The sequence below is a fragment of the Drosophila teissieri genome, chromosome 3R (genome assembly GCF_016746235.2).
Source record: "Drosophila teissieri strain GT53w chromosome 3R, Prin_Dtei_1.1, whole genome shotgun sequence".
Taxonomy (NCBI): domain Eukaryota; kingdom Metazoa; phylum Arthropoda; class Insecta; order Diptera; family Drosophilidae; genus Drosophila; species Drosophila teissieri.
Genome location: NC_053032.1, coordinates 7262994 through 7290368, shown reverse-complemented (window position 1 = coordinate 7290368; position 27375 = coordinate 7262994). Strand labels below are relative to the sequence as shown.

General features: G+C 42.4%; 9 protein-coding genes across 12 annotated transcripts; 7 read left to right on the top strand and 2 right to left on the bottom strand.

The window, feature by feature from the left end:
• The first annotated feature begins 111 nt into the window (after window positions 1–111).
• Window positions 112–1461, top strand: LOC122619570. Its single transcript, XM_043796586.1, has 3 exons — window positions 112–340; window positions 450–1217; window positions 1277–1461. The coding sequence occupies exons 1-3, from the start codon at window positions 223–225 to the stop codon at window positions 1459–1461; spliced, it is 1071 nt and encodes a 356-aa protein (XP_043652521.1). The 5' UTR covers window positions 112–222.
• A 953-nt stretch (window positions 1462–2414) lies between these two features.
• LOC122619569 (arrestin domain-containing protein 3) lies at window positions 2415–6135 on the top strand. Of its 2 annotated transcripts, XM_043796585.1 has the most exons (4): window positions 2415–2541; window positions 2605–2930; window positions 3157–3805; window positions 5399–6135. In XM_043796585.1, the coding sequence occupies exons 1-4, from the start codon at window positions 2430–2432 to the stop codon at window positions 5791–5793; spliced, it is 1482 nt and encodes a 493-aa protein (XP_043652520.1). In that variant the 5' UTR covers window positions 2415–2429; the 3' UTR covers window positions 5794–6135. The 2 variants fall into 2 exon arrangements, with proteins under 2 accessions (XP_043652520.1, XP_043652519.1); XM_043796584.1 differs by having other exon boundaries at window positions 2430–2930.
• A 463-nt stretch (window positions 6136–6598) lies between these two features.
• On the top strand, window positions 6599–8221 carry LOC122619087 (arrestin domain-containing protein 4). Its single transcript, XM_043795796.1, has 3 exons — window positions 6599–6748; window positions 7042–8010; window positions 8070–8221. Exons 1-3 carry the CDS (start codon window positions 6637–6639, stop codon window positions 8219–8221), a joined length of 1233 nt encoding a protein of 410 aa, XP_043651731.1. The 5' UTR covers window positions 6599–6636.
• A 14-nt stretch (window positions 8222–8235) lies between these two features.
• LOC122619084 (arrestin domain-containing protein 3) lies at window positions 8236–11795 on the bottom strand. The gene is made up of 5 exons (XM_043795793.1): window positions 11709–11795; window positions 11510–11632; window positions 10558–10907; window positions 9211–9766; window positions 8236–9100 (listed from the first exon to the last, which is right to left on the bottom strand). Exons 2-5 carry the CDS (start codon window positions 11619–11621, stop codon window positions 8829–8831), a joined length of 1290 nt encoding a protein of 429 aa, XP_043651728.1. The 5' UTR covers window positions 11622–11632; window positions 11709–11795; the 3' UTR covers window positions 8236–8828.
• Window positions 11796–12032: 237 nt separating this feature from the next.
• Window positions 12033–15060, bottom strand: LOC122619086 (arrestin domain-containing protein 17). Of its 2 annotated transcripts, none has more exons than XM_043795795.1 (3): window positions 14251–14371; window positions 12986–14035; window positions 12033–12843 (listed from the first exon to the last, which is right to left on the bottom strand). In XM_043795795.1, exons 2-3 carry the CDS (start codon window positions 13887–13889, stop codon window positions 12599–12601), a joined length of 1149 nt encoding a protein of 382 aa, XP_043651730.1. In that variant the 5' UTR covers window positions 13890–14035; window positions 14251–14371; the 3' UTR covers window positions 12033–12598. The 2 variants fall into 2 exon arrangements, with proteins under 2 accessions (XP_043651730.1, XP_043651729.1); XM_043795794.1 differs by lacking the exon at window positions 14251–14371 and adding an exon at window positions 14859–15060 and having other exon boundaries at window positions 12034–12843.
• Window positions 15061–15534: 474 nt separating this feature from the next.
• On the top strand, window positions 15535–18429 carry LOC122619512 (arrestin domain-containing protein 3). 2 transcript variants are annotated; one of them, XM_043796494.1, is made up of 5 exons: window positions 15535–15703; window positions 15840–15989; window positions 16053–16261; window positions 17124–17718; window positions 17847–18428. In XM_043796494.1, the coding sequence occupies exons 1-5, from the start codon at window positions 15592–15594 to the stop codon at window positions 18101–18103; spliced, it is 1323 nt and encodes a 440-aa protein (XP_043652429.1). In that variant the 5' UTR covers window positions 15535–15591; the 3' UTR covers window positions 18104–18428. The 2 variants fall into 2 exon arrangements, with proteins under 2 accessions (XP_043652429.1, XP_043652430.1); XM_043796495.1 differs by lacking the exon at window positions 15535–15703 and having other exon boundaries at window positions 15860–15989; window positions 16042–16261; window positions 17847–18429.
• Window positions 18430–18573: 144 nt separating this feature from the next.
• On the top strand, window positions 18574–20333 carry LOC122619515 (arrestin domain-containing protein 2). The gene is made up of 5 exons (XM_043796497.1): window positions 18574–18766; window positions 18831–18980; window positions 19046–19254; window positions 19315–19897; window positions 19964–20333. Exons 1-5 carry the CDS (start codon window positions 18652–18654, stop codon window positions 20134–20136), a joined length of 1230 nt encoding a protein of 409 aa, XP_043652432.1. The 5' UTR covers window positions 18574–18651; the 3' UTR covers window positions 20137–20333.
• A 37-nt stretch (window positions 20334–20370) lies between these two features.
• On the top strand, window positions 20371–22739 carry LOC122619514 (arrestin domain-containing protein 17). Its single transcript, XM_043796496.1, has 5 exons — window positions 20371–20666; window positions 21273–21416; window positions 21474–21685; window positions 21750–22329; window positions 22399–22739. The coding sequence occupies exons 1-5, from the start codon at window positions 20552–20554 to the stop codon at window positions 22653–22655; spliced, it is 1308 nt and encodes a 435-aa protein (XP_043652431.1). The 5' UTR covers window positions 20371–20551; the 3' UTR covers window positions 22656–22739.
• Window positions 22740–23146: 407 nt separating this feature from the next.
• On the top strand, window positions 23147–26705 carry LOC122620961 (arrestin domain-containing protein 17). Its single transcript, XM_043798661.1, has 5 exons — window positions 23147–23313; window positions 23824–23952; window positions 24008–24225; window positions 24369–24963; window positions 25634–26705. The coding sequence occupies exons 1-5, from the start codon at window positions 23199–23201 to the stop codon at window positions 25816–25818; spliced, it is 1242 nt and encodes a 413-aa protein (XP_043654596.1). The 5' UTR covers window positions 23147–23198; the 3' UTR covers window positions 25819–26705.
• Window positions 26706–27375: the final 670 nt, after the last annotated feature.

The window sequence follows — 27375 nt, the reverse complement described above, 5'->3', positions numbered from 1 at the left end:
ACAGACTTCTGGCCAAATTAGCAGTAAAACAGCAACCATTTCTCATTCAGACGACTCGTGTGGAAAAAGTTTTTCAGACTTCCAACGGCTTCGGCTGAAACCTCAAGTTGTCACAGTCACTTGTTTGCCGTCCGTTGGCGAGGTCGCAACTGGAGTCTCAGTCGCGTGAATGCGAAATTTAGAAAACCACACATATAATAGAGCTACTCCATACCACTGAAAATGCCAATAAATTGTGAATTTAACTTATCGCGTGCCGCTGCCATTTATTACACAGGCGAGCAAATTTCGGGATCACTCACTGTGACAGTCGGAGGGAAAAAACATTTCAAATTAGAGGGTAAGATGCCATTAGGCAAATGAGTTGGTTTAGTGATTAGATAGGCGAGAGTGGTGCCAACGATGGGCAATCTGTTATGCTGATCTGGTTGTTGTTCCCCATTCAACAGGCGTAAGCATCACTCTCCATGGAGTCTCCACTGTTCACTGGCGGGAGTCACTTCGAGGTCAGCCGGAAATCGAGCACAATGATAGTACCGGTAACCTGGACTGCGCCAAAGTGGATTACAACGGCAGCATGGTCCACATAAATCAAACAAAAAAGTTGACCGAAGCTCTTCGGCTAGAGCCTGGTACTTCTCGATTGGGTGACTTTAAGTTTCAGTTTCCTGAAAATCTTCCAGCCACCTGTAGGCTTCCTTTTGGCAATGTGGAGTATATGCTGAAGGTTGTTCTCGAAAGAAGTGGAAAACATAACAAATGCTTTCATCAGCGATTGGTGATACGAAAGAGTCTGGAATTCGACGATCTCAAGCCCCAATACATGGAGATTTCGAATATGGCCCTCAGACTCCCCCGAAGTGTTTTTGTTCCGGGTCAAAGTGTAAGCTATGGAATCTATTCCAAAGATGGAGTCCACGACTTCCTTACCCGCTTGTGCAAAAAAATCAGCTACACTAGTCAGCAGCCAAACCCCAAGACCAAGACAGTGACACAAGTTTTGTCCGAGAGTACCGAATTAAATGGTAATCTTCACCTACCTTTGACAGTCCCCATTATGAGTCACTCAGATCCGATGGAACCTATACAAATCAGTTACTATATTGAGACATCCCACTTCTTGAATGCCCCAATCAAACTACCCATTCTCGTGGCCACTGTTGCACCCCCCGTATATTCTTCTTTGGAATCGTCCCGACTTTGCTTCGTAAATATGGGTGAGTCCACATGCTCCCCACTAAAAGGGCCACAAGTAATTAATAATTGTCCCATCTAGCTCTTAGCCATAGCGATCTGCTTGGGCCAATTAATCAGTTTCTGGCCCACAGCTGTTCCCGCGAAATTGACGCCTTGGCGCTGAGCAATCATTGTGAACGCATCAAGTTGCTCAAAGGCCCAAAGAGAAAACAGTCGTACGTGCGATTAGCATTGCAATACTTTTTTATGAAAGTACTACCCTGACATGTGCCGAGTCTGGAATTTCAGTGCCAAGCTATTGAAAATTGTAGAATTCACCATAATTGAACTTGAAATACGTAAGCCAAACAAACAAATGGATTCGCTGGTGGGACAACTAGCTTACACATAAAAATGTATTCCCTGAATATTTTCTTTTTACTCATCCCAATAAATTTGAGTGACGTGTACTACTATCTAAAACATAATTCAAATGTGCAAATACTTCCCCCTTTTCACTGTGAACTTCGCATTTTATGCAGCCTCCTTTTACACAGCCAACTGGCACGCTCTTATTATCGGAATTATGCATGCCGGATTAATGAAGTGAGTGCCCAAACAATTTCGGGGTCCTAATTGTGCCACGTTATGCGGCAGCAAAGTGGCCAAGGGTTACAGCCAACACCCCGAAAACAAAGTGCTTGTTGTGACGCACTACTCGGTTTTGTTGACATTCTTTCGGCCGTTGTATCGGCGGTTGATATATGGTAATAACTAAAATGTACCCCAGTATGTGGTGGATATGGGCTCCTGACCTCGCCAGCATCCGCCCCGTTGGCTTTCGTCCACCATTTCAGCCAGCACATGAGCGAGGGTGTGTGTGCGTGTGTGCTGGCCAAAGGGAAACAAAGGAAACCGAAAGGAGCCACGGCCAAAAGCTGCTCCATTTCCGAACGGTTCGCGCTGAAATATTAGACCAGAAGCAGACAGTAGACGGCTACACAGACGCAAGGCGCCAGCTTATTGATTCGACCGCCCCGAGACTCCGCTCCCCGGAAAGCGAAAGCCCAAGCCCGATGGCGTCGGATGCTGACAAAGAACTCGCCGTTCAGAACTTAGTGCGCGTCTGGCTGTGTGGCGGTTGGGTTGCGGTTGTTTGGTGCTCCGTCTCCAGAAGCCCAGACACAGAAGTAGTAGTGATGAACTGGCAGTGAAGATTCGGTGAACTCGAGCCGGAAGCAAGTGCAGCAGCCATGCCCACCACCTGTGTCTTTCAGCTGGATCGCCTGAATACGGTCTACAATAGTGGGGAGTACATCAGTGGTCGCATTTTGCTGCGTACGGACAAGGTGAAGCGAGTCAATGGTGGGTTCAAAGTAGTCCTAACTTCTTACCCCCCGGGAAGACTACAAGTTCTGAAATCCTCAGCCGTATATGTGACTCTGGAGGGCGAGGCCAAGGTTCAGTGGTCGATGAGCGGCAAGAGCGAGACGGCCAACTACTCGGGCCATCAGCAATATTTACACTCCCGCACCAATGTGTTCGATAACACCCTGTTCCGGGCCGGGGTCCACGTATACGTCCTCACCCTCCGGATTCCGCCGGACTGTCCCAGTACCTGCAAGGGTCCCTACGGCTATATAGCCTACACCATCTCGCTGACCATCGACAAGCCCTGGGGCTTTGACGAGGTGTTCCGGAAGCCTATCATCGTGGTGCAGACCCTGGATCTCAACTACAATGCAGAGTTTTCAGTGAGTACTTTCTACTTTCTACTTTTGTGTATAATGCAAAGATATAAAACGTAGTAAATTGTGCATTAATGATAAACGTTTTTAATTTGTAATGGATTTTAGAATAGAATGTAATGCTTCTTTTTCCACGTTAAGATTTAAGGAGCACTACCAAAATAATTTGAGTGCTGTTCAAATCACACTTCAATATCACACTTCATTCAATAAATACTTTTCTCTACATTAGCTGCCTGTCAAGGACGAGAACCTGAAGTATCTCTGCCACTGGCCCTGCATTTCGGGTCCCATCTGCTCCACCTTGACTTTGCCCGCCTCCGGATTCACGCCCCTTCAAGAGGTACCCTTCCGGCTGGAGGTGGACAACCAGTCGCCACACTACGACATCATCGGCGTGGAGGTATCCATCAAGCAGCACTTCGTCTTTCTGTCCCGAAAGCCCGTGAAGCGGAACTTCTACTCCAAGACGCTGGTCAAGGAGCTGATCTCGGACCGCACTCTGCGGTTGTCCAAGCGTCAATACGAGTCCAGCATCTGTATGCCCATGGACACGCCTCGATCCACCCTGAATCCCAACTACATCGTCTTTCTGCACTACACACTGCAGGTAAAGCTGAAGACGGGTTATTTCCACTACGACACGGACCTTTCGGTGCCCATCATCGTGGGCACCACCTCTTTGCAACACCTCAGGGACTCGGTTCACACCCAGCAGCCAGTGCGGAGGACGCCCACACCGGAGAGACAGCGCCTCATCGAGCGGGTCACTCCCAGACCGCAAACTGTGGAGGAGGAGTCCGCCGGAGAAACAGATCCGGCCACCGACGAGCCGCATCGGGTGATCGAAGACGACGAGCCACCATCTTACGACAGTTGCCGTAAGTTTTATTTGATCTTATTTGCAATTGAAATGTGCATAAGTGAAATCATCATCACACAAAAGATCTCATTTATTAAAGTATGTAGTTCTAAATAAATATATAATATTGCATCAGGCGCGCGATATATTATTTAATTAGTATTTAATAAGTTTTAAAATATAATTGGTAGGACGTCACACTTAAACTAAGGATTTGGTTTTCTATTGATTATAAAATCCTTTTGTGTAATTCGGTAACTTTTGCTTAGAATAGAAATTAAAGTTACTGTTTAACAGAACTTGACCTTGTAAAGAGCAATAATCATAATTTTCTGTTTGTATGGATATCCATTGATTAATTTATTTCTTTTTAAGTTGCATAATGACTCTGACGCAGCTGCTAATTGTTAACAAGAGAAGAGATTTTCTCAACTATCAGATACCCGTTCTTCCTCTAGCGATAGAAAAGTACAAGTACAATTAAAAAGTTCACAAATTTTTTGAAAGTGTGCCTGGGAAAATTTTATTAGTTTTGTGTTCGTGGCACTCTTCAATCTTAATGCCTAGCCTGACAGACAGACAGACGGAAGCACATGACTAGATATATGTACTTATAGCGTTTTTAACACGACCTGTTCATTTTACCAAATTAAATAGTATATATATATACAGCATTTTACTCTTCGTGTACAGGGTCTCAATGGTATAAGTTTTTTCAGAATTTAATAAATATCTGCTGGCCTTCTCTTATCGTGTTTTAACATGTGGCATTGAAGTCTGTTTGAAATGCCAAAAAAAAGGAGAGGAAACGCTATAGTCACTTAGTTAGTGGAAGTGCTAGGAAGAGTGGGCGTTGCGAAATATTTGTATGGCAAATCGAAAGAAAAAATTAAATGTTAAATTTTAAAATGTGAAAAAATATAAAAACATTCTTCAAATGTGTGGGCGTTGCCGATTTGGGCGATTTGTGGGTGTGGTAAAAATTTTGTTAGCAATTCGATAGAAATTTACAAGACTAATAGAAAAATATAAAAGAGCATATGTATTTTAAAAGTGTGGGCGTAGCAGTTTTAGGCGGCTGGTGGCCGTTAGAGTGGGAGTGGCAACATGGGTCATCAAACTTGCGCTGCGTCTATGTCTCTAGAGTCTGCATGCTTAATCTCAACTTTCTAGCTTATATAGTTCCTGAGATCTCGACGTTCTTACGGACAGACAGACGGACATGGCCAGATCGACTTTGCTATTGATCCTGATCAAGAATATATATTTATATGGTCGGAACCTCTTCCTTCTCCCTGTTACATACTTTTAATCGAATCTAGCATACCCTTTTAGTCTACGAGTAACGGGTATAAACATTATAGGCCTATTTTATACTTTTTTTTCCGGGAGTTAGAAATACGAAATAATCCCGATATACAATATTGGCATTCGTTTAAACCAACATTTAAAAGGGAAAACCATCAAGTCCTTTACATAAATTTAAAAAAAAATGTAAATATAACTGAATAAAGTTTAGAGATCACATTCAAGTCAATAATATTATATCAAAAGGTGCTTTTCTTGAACACGTCGTACAACTTAATTAGCTTTTCAATACTTCCATTTGCAGTTCCGCCCTCTTTCAGTTTTGCTACCTTGGCAGGCAGTCAGCAAACATTAGGGAGTAACGCCCCAGCTGTCCTGCAGCGTATACACTTGCCCAAGTTTCCCGGATTCTCTACTCTCATTGGGACAGCTCCTGCCCACGGAATGGAGGACTCTGGCTTGGATATGCACATGTACAGGTCGTACGGATCGCTTAACACGGATCACACAGGCCGGAGTCTGGACACTTTCGGATCCCTCTGTGGTCCACTGTCCGAACACGTCGAGGAGCAGGAGCATGAGCAGGAGCAGGAGGCAGAGGATGAGGATGTGGATGTGACTGCCCAGGTGCATCGGCCAACTCAACGGGCACAAGTTTCAGTGATCGAGGAGGATCTACAGGACGAGCACCTGTTCTAAAGGAAAAGTGTCTTATATACGTATTGCCATCCGCAGTAATAAGTAACTTAAGTGTTCAAGACTAAGGCTTATACAGGATTTTAAGGCCGGATCCTAGTCCGTCGTTTAGTTTTAGTGAGCTTTCATTGCGCAAATTTGTACACTCGGGTACCATCCAAAATTGATCGAATCGAACTTATTGAGTGCCAAAATCTTTTTTTCTAGCATACTTATTACCGCTCTTATACATCCGTCAATATCTACGGTTTAAATATGTAATCGACTTCATACATTTACTAACTATTGTAAGTACCAATTAATGCGTTCTTAAGTGGACAATAAATAATTGCAGTATACAAACAATCAGTTTGTGAATTATATTTTGTGTGGCGTGCTGATGAAAAACTATTTAAATAAATTATTGAAAGATAAAGGAAATATTCGCTCATGGCTTTGACTTTGCCGTGCTAAAATTAATGAGTGTCTTGATAGGTTGATTATTTTGTCTGGCTATTTACAGAAAAATACTACCTAGCACAGACCTTGAGAGTCCTTGAATTCGTGATATACCCGAACCTTTCGCACATATGTAGGCTACACCGGCCATCCAATGTAACGCATTTTAATTAAATTACAAATTGTTTGGGGCGCGATAGCAGTCCTCACCTGGCACGCTTGGCTGGCAGCGTCCTAGGCCAGATAAGATATAGCTCCAGAGATAATAGCCATGGTTGTGGTAGCATTCACACCTAGTATAACCGATAAGGCCGCGTCGAGTCCCGCTCTTAATGGGCGGGCATGTTGTCAACAACTGCCAGACATCGGTTAGCAGTCGAGCTGTCAACAAAGCGCAGAGTGCGGAAAATGAGCCACCGCTGTGAGATCCAGTTGGACAACCCACGGGGGGCCTATCGGGCCGGTGATACGGTCAATGGTCACGTCTATTTGACCCTTTCGGAGCGTGCCTTAATCAAAGGTAAGTTGGAGCGTGACTCATGGGCTACCCCACTTAAAAAAGCCATCGGTGCCGCTGAATCACCGATCGAGATCTGGTTTCTTTTGTGGACTGGCAAATTGCTGATAGTGCTTGTCGGTGGGAAACAAATTGCTAATACCTTTCAGTGAGCTTATCGATGGCAAAATTGATTAGTAACTTTTCATAATTGTAACTTGAACCATATTTGTGAATAATAATGTTGTATACCTATAAATTATAGTAATCCCTTTTTTATTTCATTAATATTTTTGCCATTTTGCTAATTATTTCAGCAATATGCTTGGAGGCCAATGGATATGCGAGCACCGCCTGGCAGCAGCCCGAAAAGCAGAAGAATAAAAAGAAAAACGAGCCGCAAGTGGTGCTTCAGAACTTGGACTTTGATTATCGCGTGGATTTTTTTGCCAAAATCGATTATTTTGTGGGCTCGGAGGTCGCACAGCCACAGATTATGGAGGCCGGCGCCTACAATTACGGTTTCCATGTGAAGCTGCCCAAGAACTGTGCAGGAAATTTCGAGGGGGCCCACGGACACATACGGTACACACTCCAAGTGCTCATCCACAGCAGTGCAGATCGTCCGCAGGAGGTGCTCCATGTACGCCAATTGCAGATTTTCCCACAGAACTCTTTAAGCCAGGAGACTCGGAGCTGTGAAGTCCAGATTTACGAGCAGACTCCTCGCCTTAAATTCTGGATGAAGCCACTGCATCTGCAGATCCAGATTCCCAGGCAGGGTTATTCGCCAGGAGCCGGTATTTCTGTTCATGTAAAGCTGCACAATCCAGAGAAATTGCTACTTCGCGAAGTAGTTTATTCTCTTGTTCAGATCAGCACGTACGTTGCCCACTTAAGGAATAAGCCCAAGCGCTTGGAGAGCAAGGTTGAGCGACAAACTGTCGTAAGCAGCCGCCACGAGCTCCACAACCTGCCCCGTGGGGAACTGCAAAATTTTCAGCATCTTCACATGCTGCAAGTGCCCCAAACTGCTGCCACCTTGAGTGCGGCAGGATGTGCCTGCCTGCAGCTTAACTACGAGGTAGAGGTGCTGGTCACGACCCAGCAGGAAAAACGCTTCATTGCGGCCCGGATGCCGGTCATCATTGGCAATGTAACGCCGCCGTGTCCTGGCAAACTGCTAATGCAAGAACCAATGGAGGGTACTGCTCCGGAACCAACTCCCCCAGTCGAAACAGCATCCAAGTTGGTTCCAAATTTCAGCGTTTCGACTACATCTTTGGGTGCGTCTTTCCTTGTTTTAAAGAATCTCAATTTATATTATTTTTGTCATACTATTTAGCTTCGGATTTCCGCGAAGCCGAGTTTATGGTAGCCACCAATCTTAATAAGACCAACAAACACTACTTGTCTGGTGAACAGTTGGATTTTAGACCACGCTATGTCTACTACGAAATGGACCAGACTCAATCGGAGGAAGTGAAGTCCCAGTGAATGGACACCACAGCTTTATTTTGTACATCGCCTAATTTATTTCATTTATTAGCAAAAATACACAAATATATGTTATTCCATTATCACAATAGCGTCGTAGCTTCATTGTCTCGGAGTATCTTTTGGGTTTTCATGTTATTTAAATATAATTTTCCAGCATTTTCAGGTGAAAGTACCTGGAAAATTCGAATTGAGGGAAACATTTCTTTTAAGAATCAATATCTTTGTTGGTTTTGGTTTTTACACTGATTAAATATAATTCTTCTATTTAAAGGCGATAATGGGGAATCGAGAATTTTGGTTAATTGATTCGACTTGTTGACTTAATTATGAAGAATTTGAAAAAAGATGAAAACAAAAACTTAAATTTGCATTGCGTACAGGCAGAGTCGGTGTATTGGACAATGAAATTGGAATTCAACAAATATTTACTGTCGAATTTCGTTCCAAGAAGGATTGCAGCATTACCAAATTGGAAATATAATATGATAGTTGTTTCTGATAATAACAGTGCTGGTTAGAAAACTTATATATATGTATTCCTGAGATTTAGTTTCAAAGGTAAAGCAAATTAAAATCATTTGATGAGATTTTGTCTCGGTTCTATCTAAGAGTTGGAGTTCCAACCGTATGATGGTGCTGGTCGGTCAGAATAGTTTTGACCGCTCATTGGGGCAGTGGGATCATGAGGTAATGACAGAATGGGCACGGGTTGAATGGATCCCGATTCTTCAGCGGGTGGAGGTGGAGCCGATGGCATGGCAAAGTTGGTGTACATGGGGTAACGGGGAATAAAGTCATCCGTGCGATTGTGCTCATCCTGATCGATGTCGATGAACCTTTCACCAAAGTTTGTGGCCTCCTCGAAGGTTGGTGGATCTAAAAACATAAATCATTTTAGAATTAGACAAAACACCATAAGCGATCAGATGTTATTCAACACTTTAATTTCAAATGGAGATTATCTGATGTTTTCGCTGTATACTTACTGCACTTGTCATAACTGGGTGGCAGATCTGCGGCAGCTCCGGCCGGAGTGTCCGGTGTTTCCGGTATCCACTGCGCTGCACTGGCTGGATTCTCGGCACTTTGGATCAATGGTATAGTGCCAACTACAATCGGTACCTCGAAGTCCGAGTCCACGTGGCAGTCGCCCATGCTGATTGTCAGAATCACTTTGTAACTAACCGAAATAATGCCATCGGAGCGAGAAGAAGGCGGTACCGCTGGAATAGCCAGAGTTCCTTCGATTATTTTCTTTGAGAGCCGCAACACACGCTCCTGCTGACAACTTTTGTTCAGGCTGAGCTCCTTTTCGCGGGTTTTGTAGTGGGGCGTCTGAGCCTGGAATCTGTATATTTGCTTTAGCTTCAGTTCGATGCCATCCAGATCATAGCCGCTCGACTGGTTGTCGATCTCCAGAGTAAAGCGTATCTTCTGTCCAGGTGCGTAACCACCGAACGGTATTGTTAGCGTCGAGAGAACCGGTCCTGAGCTGCAGGGCCAACAGCAGAAGTGCTTGATGTCCTCTCGAACTAGAGGCATCTGTGCAAAAGGATTGTAAACTTGTTAATATTAACTAATTACTCGAACTGCATATAATTAATTATAACATACAATAATGAGTCCGGTTAAAGCAGAAAAAATGAAGAGAAACGGGACAAGTTAGAAATATCGTGCATCTTTATACCCGTTACTCGTAGTGTTAAAGCGTATACTATATTCGTTGAAAAGTATGTAACAGGCAGAAGAAAGCGTTTCCGACCACATACGGTATATATATTCTTTGTCAGGATCAATAGCCGAGTCAAACTGTCCATGTCCGTCTGTCCGTCCGTTTGTCCGTCCGTATATCCGTATGAACGCCTCGATCTCAGGAACTTAAAGAGATAAAGCATGCAGCTTCCACAGACATAGAAGCAGCGCAAGTTTATTTCCTAGTGTTGCCACGCCCACTAAAACGCCCACAAGCCGCCAAAAACTGTCAGTGTTGAAATTTCTCCCTCGCACTTCCTGAGTAACGGGTATCAGATAGTCGGGGAACTCGACTATAGCGTTCTCTCTTGTTTTGGTTTGCATGTTTTACTATAATTTTTAATTGTACTTTGATGAACACTCCCCTTTTTAGTTTTATCATTTCGGATTTTACATCTATAAGGCACGCAATGTTACTACTTTTGAATGACTAATCTAAGTGTCCTTACATTTCTGTTGCGGGACAATTTAAAACTGCATTGATTTACTGCCGCTGTGTTTGAACTTGTCTTACTCAAAAGGAACTCAAGGTGAACTTTTGGGAATATTTCGTGTCGCCCAGAAACATCCTTTGTACTCACCAGCAATTGGGGGCTCATGTTGAGGTTGTAGGTCTGTATAACCGTCAGTGGCTGCTTGAAGACGTTGTTGAAGCGCCACTGGCGATCGATGATCACTGAGACCTCGTAATAGATTTTCCCGTACTGTGCCACCACTGACGAGGGGCATTCCAGGGGCAGCGGAATGCAGAAGTTGTAGGTGTGCGTACCTGGTGGAAGATTCCCGGATGCAAAGACAGAGGTCCGGGTGTACAAGTACTGCTGCTTGCCTCGGAAATATTCCGTGTAGTGCTCAGTCTTTCCACCTCTCGTCCTTGTCCGCCGCTCGTCCCATCGCACCTTTGCCTCGCCCTCGAAGAGAATGTATACCTCTAATCGTAATGACCGAGTGTTAGTTATTTCGCAATATCGATATTATATTAACACTATTAAATTATACACAAACTTTATAAATCAGGTTTGGTTTGTATTTAGATGCATGTATATACATTTTAAGCACATATATATTAAAGCCAATCAAAAATAAAACTATGTGGAGCATTAAGAGTGCACTTAATCCACTCTATCAAATGTATCAAATACTTGTTGCTCGCATTTCGCGCGTTTTTATTGTATAATGCCAATATTTTCTTCTTAAAAGCTTTTAAGTTTTTTTTTAGAATTGACCATTTGAAAAACGAAAATATTTATGAATGAATTTCGCATTAGGGGGCGAACTGAGCTCATCAGGTCATCAGTAGCTACAGTGTAGTATGATACTAATGAAACATTGGCGATAATTAAAGCCATATAAATGATCGCTTAAAAGCGTCTTATATAATGAGCACAACACTTTCTGGCGCTACAAAAAACTTGTTTGTTTGCTGCATTCGTTACAACCGGCTTGGTACTACGAGTTTCACAAAGTAAACAGAGATTACGAATATCTGAACAAAATTGCACCATTAGCTACTATATTACGAGTAAAACTCACCGTTTACAGACTTTTCGGATGTTGTGGTCAGAACGGCTCTTCCATTGACCGTCTCCCCACTGTAGTAAATAGGTTCGCGGCGATCAAGCTCAAAAGAGCAGCTGGAAGGCATTTTAGAGTCCCCTAGAAAACGAAAGCGATTCGTCAATATGTGGGTGCTGGCAAATATATATTTAGAAATTCCATGAAATTTATTTACCACCAGACAAGCGTCGCACCCGAAGTGAGATATAGACTGAGAATAATAGCCGGTCTGCGTCTGCAACAGCTGAGTTGCTAGTGACATCATCACTTCTCGAGCGCCAAAGCTTTTCTGATGGAGAGTTTAGGGCGCGGAGCGAGCTTTGGAGCTTGCGCTCACTGAAAACAATATTGGGGGGCATCGGATTTGGTCCCACAGCTCTCTTTATTGTTGCTACACTGACATTCGCCGTTTTGTTACGATTGATAGGGACAAAAATCATTAAATTTGTAAACAAAAATCAGATGGATACTCGCAAAGCACAACACGCTTTGCTCAACATTGAGATTTTATTGTCTCATTGGAAATGTACATAAGATTGTAAAACAAGTGTTTTTTTTTTTTACAAAATACGGGGAAAAATAATCATATTCGTCACGGACTCAAGTCTGAGATTTTCAGTCCTGGTGCGTACCCATCAAAGGGTATTGTCACGGTCGAGAGCATCGAGCGCCAAGCCGATATAGCCATGTCCGTTTCTCAGTTTATAAGCTATCAAACTCAAACTATTTCAATATGCAATTATTATAAAAGACGAAACGGGTCGGATAAGACAAACGTTACTCAGGGAGGAATGAAGATGTTTCAAAATTCATTTGGCATATCGATAGAAATTGCCAAGAAATATAAATATAAATTGAACAATATAGAAAAACATTTGTAGTTGTCTAGACTATAATCACAATTTATCGCATATCACCGAGTAGACACTTTTATATTCTGGTTTGTTTATCATTCCGATATACATACATATATAGTAAACATTTTGGTAAGTACACTGGCGAACCGTGAAAGAAATAAATACTGCCGAGATAAGATACAGTCGTGATTTTTCGCGATAACTGCCCTCAGATCTGCACAGGTGACTCCACTGGTTGTTTCTCCGGTTTTTGCTTTGACTGTCCAGGATCGGCGGGACGTCTGCGGCGACGACGCCTCTTCTTCTGGGGAGGATTTGGCGGCGGGCTCTGGAAGGTGTCCACATCGAAAACCGGGTAGCGGGGAGTAAATTGGGAAGCCTCGCTGACGGTGTTCGCGTCCGTATCCGCGATATCAGCAGTCATGAACATGGCCTGCTCGTATGTAGGAGGAGCTAGGGGAAAAAAGATAAAAATGTAGAAATATAGTGATTTGAAAGAGTTTTAAAAAAATACAGGAATTATATCCAAAAGACTCTATTTAACATGTTTCATAGTATAGTCCCATCTCGAAGTGTGGTGTGCTCTAGTACTCACGTAAATCTGGTACAAAGTCGTCGGCGGCTTCCAACTCGTCGTCTCCGTCCTCCGGAAGCTCAAAGTCCTCTAGATCCTCGGTTATTTCGTAGCCGGAGTTGCTGACCCCGGTTGCGGCCATCTGAGCCAGTTCCATGGCCCTTGTTGAGGTACATGGCAAGTCGGCTGGCAGCGGGCTTCCAGCTGCGAAGGCGTTAGTAGGCAGGAAGTCTGGTCCGGACACCGCAGTAGCCAGGGGCACGTTGCCAATGGTCACAGGGATAATGAGCCGCGGATTAGCCATCAGCCAGTTCATAACAGCCACCACACGCACTTCGTAGGATACCCGCACCACCTTGCTCAGGTGCTCGCAGGTGGGCGCCGTGGCCGGAATCCTCAGGGTTTCCGTGTATGTCCGCTGCCCATGATGAGCCACCGGACCGCACTCGCGCTTCACCAGCATTATCTTCTCGGAGGTGGTGCGGAGCGACGGCGTATCCGCCGTGTATGTGGCTCGCAAGTGCAGCATGATCAGTAGTTTCCGGCAGTCGGAACTGGAGTCATTGCGCACATGGGCGTGGATCAGCATGAACTGACCCGGAACATAGCCCTGCTGCTGCAGAGTAACCTTCAACTGCACGGGCTTCGTGTGCATCAGGCAGAAGTGTTCCACGGCTTCATTGCTCGCCGGTTCCCGAAGCATCTTGGTCTCCTGGTTCAAGTCCAGCAGCTTTAGCACCGTGAAACCCACGTTGTGGGTACGATTGGAAGCTCCTGGCTTCAGAAAGGTAACCTTGGCCAGATACCGGATGTGTCCATAGGCACCCTCGAAAGACGAGGGGCAGTGGCTGGGAATGGGGCAGGCAAAAGTGTAGGTGTACGTGCCGGCGTCCATGTTAAAGTTGCTGCCCTGCTCGGAACCCATGAGGTAAGTGGTGGAGGCTATGTAGTCCTCCCGCCCGCTGTACTGATGTTTCGATCGCTTCTTAGGGTTTTGGATGGCCACCGCTTTACCATGTCTGCGGAGGCGCCACTGTGCTTGGGCATAGCCGCTTACTTGCAGTTTTATTCCTAAAAGACAAAAGGTATTAGAATATGTAGACAGGGCATAGAAGGGCTTATTAAAAGAAAATCCTAAATTTAGTAAGCCAAGTGCTTACTTGTATTTATATGAAAGCCGTTATACAAAATAAACTTATAATGTAGGCTAGGAGAACAAGAAGACAGTTCCTTAGTTGAAAGAATAAAAAAAAAAAACAACGGGCTTGATCATAAAAATGTCTCACTTTGTTTATCTTGTTGGATTGCCCTACACTGTGGGTCTAAATTTAGGATAAGATAAAACGAAAGCGAGGAGCCTTAACAGATATTTCCAAGAACCGGAAAAAAAACCGCTGAAAGGCATTTTAAATTTAACTAAAACAGAAAAGCACACTATAAAATTATTTAAATTTCATAAATACTTGATTCGGGCTATTCAAGCAGATGCTAAATGATACACTTTAATTTAAGGACAACAATTAACCTTTTAAAAAGTACTAGAAAAAGTATATTTCGAAGAATTAACATTTATTGTCTGCATCACTGCAAAGCCCAGACGTAAACGGTGAGTAAGCCCCCTGGTATTTCCTCGAAAGAAAATAAAATCAGTTGGGTAGATCCCCAGCCATAAGTAAGGTTGTTATCGGTCCCTTTCGGCTCCAGGAATCATCAATTATCGCACATTTGGAGTGTCCGCATGGTTATCACTTAATTACCCATTTCAATGGTTTGTTGAATCTTTTGCTTTTGCCAAACCTGACATTATGCGAAGCGATAAGATACGCCGCGCTCGATAAACAAAAGCCCCCACTAGTTTCAGAACGGTTCGGGTATCCTAGTTGGTCTCACTTACCTCGCAGTTTCTTGGTCTTGTTCAGATTGACAATCACCTTGCCGGTTATCACCTGGCCGGTGAAGTATGTGCCGTGCTCATTCTGGTCGAACGTTATCATGCAGTTCTTTGACATGGTGGCGAACAAGTATTGGGCTTATGGCTCTCCAGAGCTTTTAGATTGGTCCTAACACGCCCGCTGCTAAACACGAACTGGGCCAACTGGGCCAACTGAATTGGACTCTCTTTTCAGTTTTGCCGTCGGCCGGCATTATCTTATCGCCTTAACTCTCTACAAAACCCACTGCAATATTTGTCTTTCAGGATAGTTGGCAACGCGGCCAGTTGAGTGAAATTCCTCCATAATTCCTCCATCCATACTTATATGATAAATCAGTGGCGCTATTCCTCTAGTCCTCTATTGCTACATCGCCTTATCATTCCTATCCCAACCTTGGCAAAACTGGCCCTCATCGATCAGCTCTCTCTGCCAGTTTCATACTTCTCAAATTGCTGTCACTTACATATGTAAATACTTCGATAGCAATGGTACAAATTTGTGTTTAAATACTTTTAGATACCTTTGATAATACCCATTGATAAGATAAAATAAAAATGTTGGTCAAATAAATTCTGCACAAAAAAATAAAATCAAAATAGACCCAGTGGGTGACTTCAGTTTGCTAGGAGCCACGACACAGGCAGGGTAAAAGTTACACAGCTCCCGGATTATCATACAAAATTATTCCGAACCATGGTAATCTGTGAGATAGAGTTCTGCAATAATTCCCGGGGAATTTTTTATGCAGGCCAGCTGATTTCTGGACAGGTGGTTATTAAAACCGACAAGGAAGAGCCAGTGAAAGGTAAGGCGCTGATTCATTTTACACGTTATCTCTATTCGAAGCAAACGTTATTTGCGGAAAGACGGAATTGGATTTGAAGTGCAAGAGTTTCAAGGGCTAAAAATAGCTTTTAAAGTAAAAGCCTTTTTTACTCCAGCTGTAATTCTTCATATCAAGGGATATGCCGAAACCCACTGGGCCGATACAGAACACGATCCGGAGGATCAGTCGAACGGTGAATCATTTAATGGACATGTGGACTACTTGGCCACCAGGGCTTATCTGCACGGGTCTAGTTCCAGCATAGGTGCGTTCGAAGATGATAAATCATCATAAATCAAGAGACAATGAAATCAAAGCTCCATTTCAGAGGTGCTTATTGAGCCCGGCACCAGCACGTATAGATTCGCCTGTCAGTTGCCCATCACATGTCCCTCTTCTTTCGAGGGGACACTAGGTCAGATACGTTATCTGGTGAATGTGAGGTTCGTGCGTCCGTGGAAGTACGATCTGAATTTTAATCGATGTTTCACTGTAATCAAAGTGATGGACCTGAACTCCGAAAGTCTGATGCTGAGAGTAAGTTTTTTTGGCCTCCGTTCCAATATTCTTTGATACTCTTTCTTAGTCAACTTTCTCGAATGTTTTTTTGAACGTTCAAATGTGTTCTTGTATGGTTTCTCAAAATGCCTTTCCGAAACGTTAAGCAAACTATAGCGATATATATACGAGGGTCGTTTGATAAGTCCGTGACTTTTTGTATTTGCCGCGCACCTGCTCTAAATACAACACTGCTCCTGTCAGCAGTTATCGATTAACATAAATTAAATTTCATAAATTGGGCTACGAACTGCTACCCCATCCAGCATATTCTCCAGATTTAGCCCCCTGTGACTATTTTTTGTTTCCAAACATGAAGAAATGGCTCGGCGGTAAGAGATTCGGGTCAAATGAAGAGGTCATCACAGAAACAAACGACTATTTTGAGGGCCTTGAGAAAACCTATTATTTGGAAGGAATAAAAAAATTGGAAAAACGCTGGACTAAATGTATAGAGCTAAAAGGAGATTATGTTGAGAAATAAAACGCTTCTTTGACGAAAAAAATATATTTTATTCAAAAAGTCACGGACTTATCAAACGACCCTCGTATATAAAAGGCGACCGAAAGTTGTGTTATTTTTTACTATAGTTTTCAATTCTTTCGTAAACCAGCTCTTATATCATTTAGAACACTAACTCAACAGATTTATTTACCCTATATCTTACGTAGTTAGTTATTTCTTATATCTTATATTTGGCATGCTGATAAATATAAATGCTTTTTCGAAGACACACATATACCTATACCTTTATGTTGTCCACTGTACCATGTGTTGTACCATACTCAAGTATGAAATTAACCGTAAATGATGTTAAACTGTGTGTTCTTACAATTTCAGGTACCCAGCCAAGTGGAGTCCCAGCGCACTTTCTGCTGTTTTCCCTGCCGCTCGTCGCCACTCAGTATGCGACTTTCTGTTCCACAAGGTGGCTTTGTGCCAGGACAGACCGTACCGGTGGAGGTGGTTGTTTCCAATGACAGTGGGGTAGCCGTGGAGGACATAACCGTGAAATTGACTATGGTGGTGATTTACTACAGTCAACCCCCGTCCGCGGACACCAACAAGGATCGTTTCGAGATGGTCTTGAAAACCGGCGGGGGCGTGTCGACCAAATGCCGGAAGCAACTTAACTTCGATCTTAAGGTGCCGGCAACGCCGCCTACCTGCTTTAATCTATGTAGCATCATTCAGATCGGCTATCAGGTGGAGGCGGAGGCCAGGGTCAAAGGTTGCCATGGCGGCCAATCCCTTCACATGCCCATAACTATTGGAAGTGTCCCGCTAACGAAGCAACTCCAAAAAGAACCAATGACTTGGGGCGAAGTCCTGCCACCCCAGCAGCTTGATGCCAAGGCATTGATTTTAATTGGCAGCGAACAGCTAGGAGAACCACTTGGGATCCCAAATCCATGGGCTGCGGATCCTTCTATTGGTAAGTTAAATAGGAGTTTTAAGAAAATTGAAAAATGGAATATACAATCAAACCGTTTGCTCTCCAATTTACAAAATTCAATATATGAATTTTAAGATTATAAATCAACCCATCATTATTTATTTTAGCTCAGCCGACCTATGCCGCGGCTAAACACATCTCCCTCGATCCGCAGAAGTTTTCGAAATCTAAGAAAAAGTCTCAGAAAAGAAGCATCAACGTTAAAGGATCACAAGAGAAGAAACATGACGCAATTGTGTTTTTACCCTTGTACGGAGTCTTTGATTTGTCAAATCAAGTGGAAGAACTGACTTTGAGAACAAATGAACTCAAGACTGACGGAGGCTATGTCAATGACGAAGTGGAAAAGAGCACTTGGCTTTAAAAAGATGGAAAATGAATATTCCCACTGTGTAAACAATTTATAAGTAATCAAAATACAACATAACAATAGGTAGACCTCATTACCCTGTAGTTTAACTAAAACTGCGGTAACTGTTTTAACCGGCGTGAATAATATTTGCCGAGTTGCGCGATATCTTATCCATGACAAAATATACATATTTATTTTAATGAAATTGCTCTTCTCAGATGCCCGAGTTTCAACTCATTTGGGGAATTTCTTTTTAAGCCAGAAATTTTACTATCAGCTGCTTTCGCTGTTGGACCTGATAACTCGGCTCACATGTTAGCTGGTTACGAATCATCCATATACTGTCTATCAAAATTGTAGGGGGTTTTTGGGTTTACCAATAAATAGATTTATAAGTGTACTGATAAGATAAATAAACCTAAAGGTCTCCGGAGCACAAAACACGTTGAAAGAAACTTTTTTGTTCAGTTTGATTGCGGCTATTGAAGGGAAAACATCTCAACAATTGACAGCCATAAATTAACATAAAACCTGCGGTGGGGCCAACAATAAATGAAATCATGGGAATAATTTGCCAAATTTTGTTTCACAATAATACGGAAGGCGTTTTTTACGCGGGCCAAATGGTTGCTGGTCAAGTGACTCTGAGCACGGATAAGTTGATTCAAATCAAAGGTAAGTGCTCATATCTAATTGCGACTTTTTAACATTTTTAACATTTAACATTTTATATACTTAGCAATTCGACTTAAGCTAAAAGGTTTCGCTGAGACTCATTGGACCGAAAGCAAGACTGATTCGAACAACAAGTCCACTTCAGAATCGTACAATGGATTTGAGAAATACCTGTCCAGTAAAGTTTATCTCTTGGGTTCCGAAATAAGCCCTGGTATGGCATTAAGTGATAATTTGTTATTGAAATTCGTTAAATAATTTTTTGATTGTTCGGCAAAGAAATGTCATTGGAGCCAGGAACCAGGTCCTATAATTTTGCTTGTCAAATACCCATCAACTGTCCATCGTCGTTCGAGGGGACCCATGGTCGTATACGTTATATGGTGGACGTCAATATCATTCAGCCTTGGAAGTACGACAGCGTGTTTACAAGAGCTTTCACAGTAATTCAAGTGATGGACATAAACACATATAACTCTGTTTCACAGGTAAATATAAATTGCATTTGAATGTGCACAGAAAGCAAAAATAACGTACTCGCTTTTAAGGTTCCCGTGCAGGCCAAGACTGAGAAAACCTTTGGAGTCTGGCCCTTCCGATCGGATCCTTTAACGCTGGAGCTGAATTTGCCGCAGACTGGCTTTGTACCGGGACAGACGGTACCGGTAAATGTTTTGGTTGGTAACGAAAGCAAAATTCGGGTGTATGAAGTAAAGGTCGGACTATCAATGATGATCACTTACTACAGTGACCTGAGTTCCGGTTCCACATGTGAGCGCAAGTCCGTCACTAAGTTGAAGGCAGATGGGGTTTTGAGGAACTCGCGGAAAATATACGACTTCCAACTGCTGATTCCCTCGACTCCGCCTTCGTGTTTCCATCTGTGCCGCATTATTAAGATTGGATACCAGATCGAGGTTGTGGCCAAGGTGAAGGGCATGCATATCAACGGAACTCTGATAATGCCGGTTACTATTTGTGGTGTTCCGATATCGCCGCCAATGGTGCAATATACACCACAGAGCTCCGGGCCAGTGGTTCCAGAACAAAGAGCATCGACTTTGATTGGGGGAGAGGGAGCTTATGCTCCAGCTGCTCCCCCATATCCCTGGTTGGAGGGATCCACACTGCGTAAGTTATCCTTATTATAATAAGGCCATATCCAATTTGTAACCCGATTTGTCCCGATTTTTTAAGCGCCACCGAGCTACGCCGAGGCGATGCATACTCATAGTGACCTTGAGAAACAGTCAGAACCGGGAAATCTGGAAGAGAAGTCATACAAGCCGTTGTATCCTGTCTTTGATTTGTCTACTTCCACTGTGGAAAAGAGCGAGGAAGCAGCTTTGGATAAAGATGGGAAAAAATGATGGCGACCGAAGAAACGATTCCAAATTTGAAAACTATTGGACATCCCATCCCACGCCTACTAGTCAAGAAGTCCTTGAGCTTTTTCCAGAGGTATGAGGGCTATTTGCTGCGCGACTGCATTTGGCAAAATGTATAATTCAAAATTGTGACAGCGATAAGATAAAGTTTCCCTGGCCATCGCTACCAATATAGAACGACCGCAATGTTTGTTTCATTTTCAGTTCATTTCTGGCACCCAAGTGGGCATGTGGGTGTTATCGTTGGCAAAAGCTGTCCATTCCAGTCTGTCTGGAGTTCTCGGAAGTTAGGGAGTAAATAACTGAACATTGGCATTAAAATCAAATCAGTCGTGTTTGCCCCGGCATCAGAGTAGGATCGGCCAATAAATACGCAATTGCGGTTACAATTATAATTATGGTTGTTACCTGTGAAATTGATTTCGATAACAATCCCCATGGCACCTACTTTGGGGGCCAGGTTCTAACTGGCAGAGTTACGTTGAAACTGGACAAGACGAAGTTGGTAAAAGGTGAGGGTGTTCGTTAGAGATGCCTTTGAAATATGGCAGTATGGCATGAGTCATTCTTATCTTATCGACCATTTTAAAATGCGGTTGAACGATTTGAAGCGAAGATCAAGTCCAGTGACTCATAATATTTATAGTGAGCCAAGAACCACACGTGCGAAATGTAATGTCTATTGAAAGGTGTTCGATAAACATACACAAATGCATCAACGATAAATATTTGCGCTCGATAAGATTAAATTATTTTTAAATAATCAATGGGTTTCGCATTAATTGATATTGAATAGGGAGTGATACATATTTGGTTTTTTTATAAATACAACTATTTCTTATATAAGTTTTAGGGCATACCCCATGTGAGCGCAATATCTGCAAATATGTTTGATTAAAGGAATTTAATACTTAAAATATCATAACAAAATTGTGTGTTTCATTTAAATGACTTTTAACAAATTAAAGAATTAATTAGATTTGTGACTCCAGTGCATTGAGGTAAAATGTAGTTTTGAAGTATACCGTGTGCGAATAAACAATTGACACCAATTGAATAAATACTTACATCTCTCGTTTACCAAATTCCATTTCATCCGTCGAGTTTTTACTCCGCAGCCATCACCTTGAATATAACCGGATACGCAGAGACGCGATGGATTGAAAGGGTAACCAGAAACAGGAGGCGGAGACGTCGCACATTCTACGGCCGCGAGGATTACATAGCGTCCAAAACTTTTTTGGTGGGATCCAATCTGAGCAGTCCGTAAATCCCCATTTAGGCACGAATGTCCACTTTATTGTTCATCATATCTGCAGGCCAAGTATCCATTGAAGCGGGCATACACACTTACAACTTCGTGTGCCTAATTCCCACCGAATGTCCTTCGTCCTTCGAGGGAGCACACGGCAGGGTGCGCTACATGACAAACGTGACCCTGGTCAGGCCCTGGAAATTCGATCAAAACTACACACGTTGCTTTACGGTGCTTAAAGTGATGGACCTCAACTTCGATAGTCCACTGCTAAGGGTGCGAATCCAAATCTAACACGAATAAAAATCTCTTAAAAACTAAACTAATCACATATTTTTAGGTACCCGCCCACAGTGAGACCTCGAAGACCTACTGCTGCTGGCCCTGCCGGTCAGATCCATTGGCCCTCCAACTGACCGTTCCACAGACAGGATTTGTGCCTGGCCAGAACGTTCCCATCAGCGTATTGGTCACCAACGATAGCCACATCCCGGTGGAGCAGCTCCTTATAAGTTTCGTGATGCTGGTGACATACCACAGCAAGCCACCTTCGATGCCCAATACCACGTCCGAGAGGTTGGTGGTTAACACTTTCAAGGGAGACGCTGTGCAAAGGAACTGCAAGAAACTATTTAGCTATGAGATCAGAGTGCCGGCCACTCCGCCCACCTGCTTCAATCTGTGCGGCATTATCCAGATCGCCTACCAAGTGGAGGTGGAGGCCAAGGTCAAGGGCTGCCACAATAACGAGGTCGTCAGCATTCCTGTGACCATTGGCAGTGTTCCTCTGTCGCAACACGTACCAATCCAGCCTCGAGGTTTGGTCCCCCAGCTGGATGTTAATGAACTGGCTGTTGAAAAATTAGCCACGGCACCAGACCCAAATTCTTCGAGTCCATGGGCTGTCGACGAATCCATTCGTGAGTTTACTAGAATTATAATTTTACGAATTTCAGTATAAATTTACGTCCTGTGTTTGCACCTTTTAGCTCCTCCCAACTATCAGGAGGCTATCCACATGCGCAGCACGGCTGCAACGAAGTCAGACGACTTAGACGAACCGGAACCAGTACCGCCCAATACTCTCAGCTTGGATGGCGGTGCCTATAAGCCACTCTATCCGGTCTTCGACATACCCAGTCCCTCAGCTCCACCGCCGACGGATTATACACAGAATTATATGGCTGAGAGGGCCTTTGTCAATCCGGCCATGGATGTGGACAAGGACAAGGGAACATGGTTATGAAAACGAAAACAAATATTAGAAATTTAGGGGCGATAAAGCATTTGTACAGAAAGCAAAAGTTCCACCTAAAACTTTATAATAAACATTATTTTCACACTTATTATCACTGGTATACATGTTTAAGCTATTTTTACATTTCTTGTAAGTTATTAATGCCCTTTGCGATTAAGATTTTCAAAAGATATGATTTTCTTACTCCTAAAAAAAGACCTCTATAATGATAAATGAATGCTGGCACTAACTTCCCCAGGGCCAAGGCCTCTTCCACCAACCCAGATAACAGACCGAAAACCCAAAGTGATCGTTCAAGTAGTTCGCAAGGGAGCTTTTTATCGACTCTTATACAGTTTGGACTCCGATTCCATATCGTTCCCTGAGAAATCCGAATCCGGCGACGGGTCCAAGTTTTGGTTCTTATCGCTTATCTAACGACGCGGTCGCACTGCAAGCAGTCCAGAAGTTTTGTACTTAAGTTAGTCGAAGTGAGTTGCCCCAGAACATCGGTTTTAGCTTTTTCGCGCTCGGACATCTAATCTGGCTAAAATGGTCGTTACGTGTGAGATCAGCTTCGATAATAATAGACATAGTACTTTCTACGCCGGTCAGCTAGTAAACGGATGCGCGACCCTCAAATGTGACAGGTCCAAGGAGGTTCAAGGTACTTGCCATAAACGTTTGATTAATTATATTGAAAACAAATCCCAAAAGTTCCGTTAACTGCTTGAATTTAGCTCTACCTTGCGGCAGTGCTATAAATATTTGCTCGATAACGGTTTGTGTATATGTATAAACTCTATATTTTTATGACGATACTGAATTTAGCGGACATTCTTCGACGCGGAATGTGTGGTGTTGATTGATAAGACTCCAAAGTGGCTTTGCTTCGGTATTATTTTAATAACGAGATTAGGGTCCCTACAAAATTATATTGAAAACAAGAGGGAATGCTATAGTCGAGTTTCTTGACTATCAGATACTCCTTACTCAGCTACTTTTCAATGAATGAATAATGAATAATTTTATTTATTACTCCCCTCAAATATTTATAGCACTTTAGTTAGGATTAGAATTGAATTAATCATACATTTGGCACTTTTAACTTAATTTACTGATTATATAACGCTAATATCGTAATTAACTCTTTTCTTTATTTTATCTTAAATCTCAGCCGTGCTGCTCAAGGTGGTCGGGTATTCTATAACCAAGTGGAGCGAAAAGAGTCTGGGCTCGACAAAGCTCTACGTGGGCCGTGAGGATTATCTATCATCAAACACTTATCTGCTGGGCTCTGAGCAAAGTGAGTAGCACTTTCAAAAATGTTTGCGTCTATAAACAATTGTATCTTCGAAAAGACAACAATAGACTCACTATTCAGGCTGGGGTGCACAACTATAACTTCGCCTGCCAGCTTCCCTATCAGTGTCCCTCGTCCTTTGAGGGACGCTATGGATGCATCCGCTATATAGTGAAGGTCCTGCTGATCAGACCGTGGAAATTCGATCAGGCCTACACAAAGGGCTTTACGGTTCTTAAGATGCTGGATCTCAATTTTGACACTCCCCAGTTAAGGGTTAGTATTCAATAGCTTAAACATTTAAACCGGATAATAAGATAACAATAATTCAAATGAATCTTGCTTTAATTCGGCGTTATAGTGACTCAAAAACTATATTTAACTTAAGCAATCGTTTTCATATCGATTTTTCATCACAGTCCGCTGCTCATAGCGAGGGCTACCGCACCTTTTGCTGTGGTCCCTGCAAGACAGATCCTCTAAAATTGGAGCTCCACCTCCCGCAAGCGGGCTACGTTTCTGGCCAGAAGATTCCCGTGACCATGGTGGTAGTCAACAACACTGCCGTTGCCGTCTCCGAACTGCGACTCTCCCTGGTGATGCTAGTGCGATACTACAGCGTCAGTCCTGAACACTCTCGGGTGGAACGAATAATAATATCGCGAGCCAAAGGAGACTCCGTGCTGAAGCAGTGCACCCGCTCCCAGACCATCGATTTGTCCGTACCCTCAACACCGCCCACCTGCGTGGAGCTGAGCAACCTCATCCAGATCGCCTACCAACTGGAGGTGGAGGCGTTAGTGAAGAGTCTACGGGAACAACAGCTGATGGTCATGCCGGTTACTATTGGCACCATTCCCCTGGCGGTTTCGGGCATAGTGGTGCAGCAACCCCCCCGGCGAAGTGCCCACTACGAAGGACCGGAATCTAGAAGGAATCCTCCCGACGAGCTACCCATGGTGACCGCACTTGGGAGCTTGCCTAGCGATCTGACGCCCGGTGCAGCTGATTCAGGTGAGACCATGATTTTGCAGTCTACGTGCCAATGAACTTGTAATGATTGACTGCAATCTTATCAAATTCTTTTACGAACCAAGCACGAAGTCTTTTTAGACATCGACCATACATACTTTCAAAACATATGTCAAACGCAAGTTTCAAGTACCATTATTTAGGTAATATTAAAAAAGGGCTACCAAAAGTTTAAAGAAACTAACAAATCATGTCAAATTCGCTTATAAGGGGATGTTGAGTAAAAGAAAGCGTGATGTTCAATTTCAACCTTCATACTCATTTCCAGATAAACAAATATTTCTACATTTAGACGATAAGGTGTTGTGAATGAACTGATTACTACATTTTTCAAACTCAAGCAAAAATGTTCATTTATTATTTTAATGCTCGGTGAAGGTTGAGTTTATAAGAGACTTTTATATGTATATATAATATATATGTATAAACATATGTAGGTTCCTATAGCTAGGTTAGATTACATTATTTTTATTTTTTTATTTTGCTTTTATTTATTGAATCTTCTTGTATAAAAACTTACAAAAAGTTAAAAAATCGTAACAATAACAAATTTTTGAACAGGTTTTTTTAGCATTATAACATTTTTAAGTGAAGTGAAATATTTATAATAGTTTTAAAGTTTACGTAAAAATACCATTCTACTATTTTACAGGGCTCCCTAATTATGAGGAATCCCGGCACACTCAACGGGGCAATATCAACGAAGAAGAGCTACATGCATTCGGAAGCAATGAGTTTGCTCCCCTTTATCCCGTATATAGTATACCCAGTCCTACGCCCGTCCTCACGGCAAACACCCGGAATGCTGGATACGTCAACCAAAGTTATGTCAAATAAAGCCATTTTTGACAAAGTGGTCCAATCAGCAATCTTGGCTTGTGTCCATTGTACACCGAAAAGTAAAAAATATCTAAATAAACTGTCCATCCAGACAGTACACAATTTAGTTGTATTCATAAGATACATTTGAAGCACTTCCTAAACTACTTCTGACATTCCAGCGCGAATTATTCGGACTACTTTTATACATTTTTACGCCAACTACTGATATATGTAGCTCCCTGTTATCTTTTCCTTACTTCCTACATTGTGCTATGCTGTATTATTTTAGCAAGATTACAGCTTATTCTTTTAATTACTTCTTACCCCAAATGTAAATTATTTTCATTCTTTTTACATAACGGTAACGAAACATTTTTCGCTTCTACTTTGTATATAACATATTGATAAGATACATTTGAAGCACTTCCTAAATTACTTCTGACATTACAGCGCGAATTATTCTGACTACTTTTATACATTTGTACGCCAACTACTGATATATGTAGCTCCCTGTTACTTTTTCCTTACTTCCTACATTGTGCTACGTTGTATTATTTTAGTAAGATTACAGCTTATTCTTTTAACTTCTTCTAACCCCAAATGTAAATTATTTCTTAGTGACAGCATACTTCTAACATAACGGTAACAAAACATTTTTCGCTTCTACTTTGTATATTACATGGTGCAAAATTACATATACTTACATTAAATTATTGAAAATGGGGCTCACAAGAAATTTTACTACTCCTTATTTTATCCATTAGTTCTTACTGTAAAGTTAGCTCTTGGATTCAATACGTTCCACATTAAAGTGAAAATTTTCTCCGGAAATATCCTGTACTGTATTTAAATATGTAAATTGTTACATTTTGTTGCAAGTGAAGAACAACAAGAGTTTTGATTAAAATGTATATAGTTTCATATTTGCCACGTACTACTTTTTTAGGTCCGTGATATTATAGTTCAATAAAAAATACAATTGTGCTTTCATTTTTGTACCCTGTGGTGCGCAAAAGCTGTTTTTAACATAGGGTTTTTAAATGGTTCGTAAACCGAATTCGCTCTGTATAACAAAGTAGCTCTATTTTTGATTTGTATAGCACTGTTGAATAGTATAAGAACTGTTATAGGATGCCGCTTTGGACATAAGTTATAGCAGCAAGTGTATGAACCTTTATAGAATGAGTACCTTTTATGGCGTGATGTGTATAACAAATTTCGTACCAGGGCGATATGTCGTATTGGAAAGTTTTGAGAATGCAGATTCAAAAGCCTAACAGTTGCATTTGGACGTGTTCTCTTAAAAAACTGATTGACCTAGGAAAAAACTTGGTTACCACTTTTCGTAACTAAACTCGCAATTCGCAAAATAAATCTCGTATTCTAAAATAACAAGATTTTTATTGAAAATGCAATGCCTAGTAATATGTTTAATAGGTCGTTTCAATTCGATGAATTTATTTTATGTCGGTGATGCTTAAATGCTTAAATTGAGATTCCGGCACGCTCATGATGCCATCAACCATTAGGGAGAATTTTCGGGGACGGAAAACAAAACACCGACCCACGGAC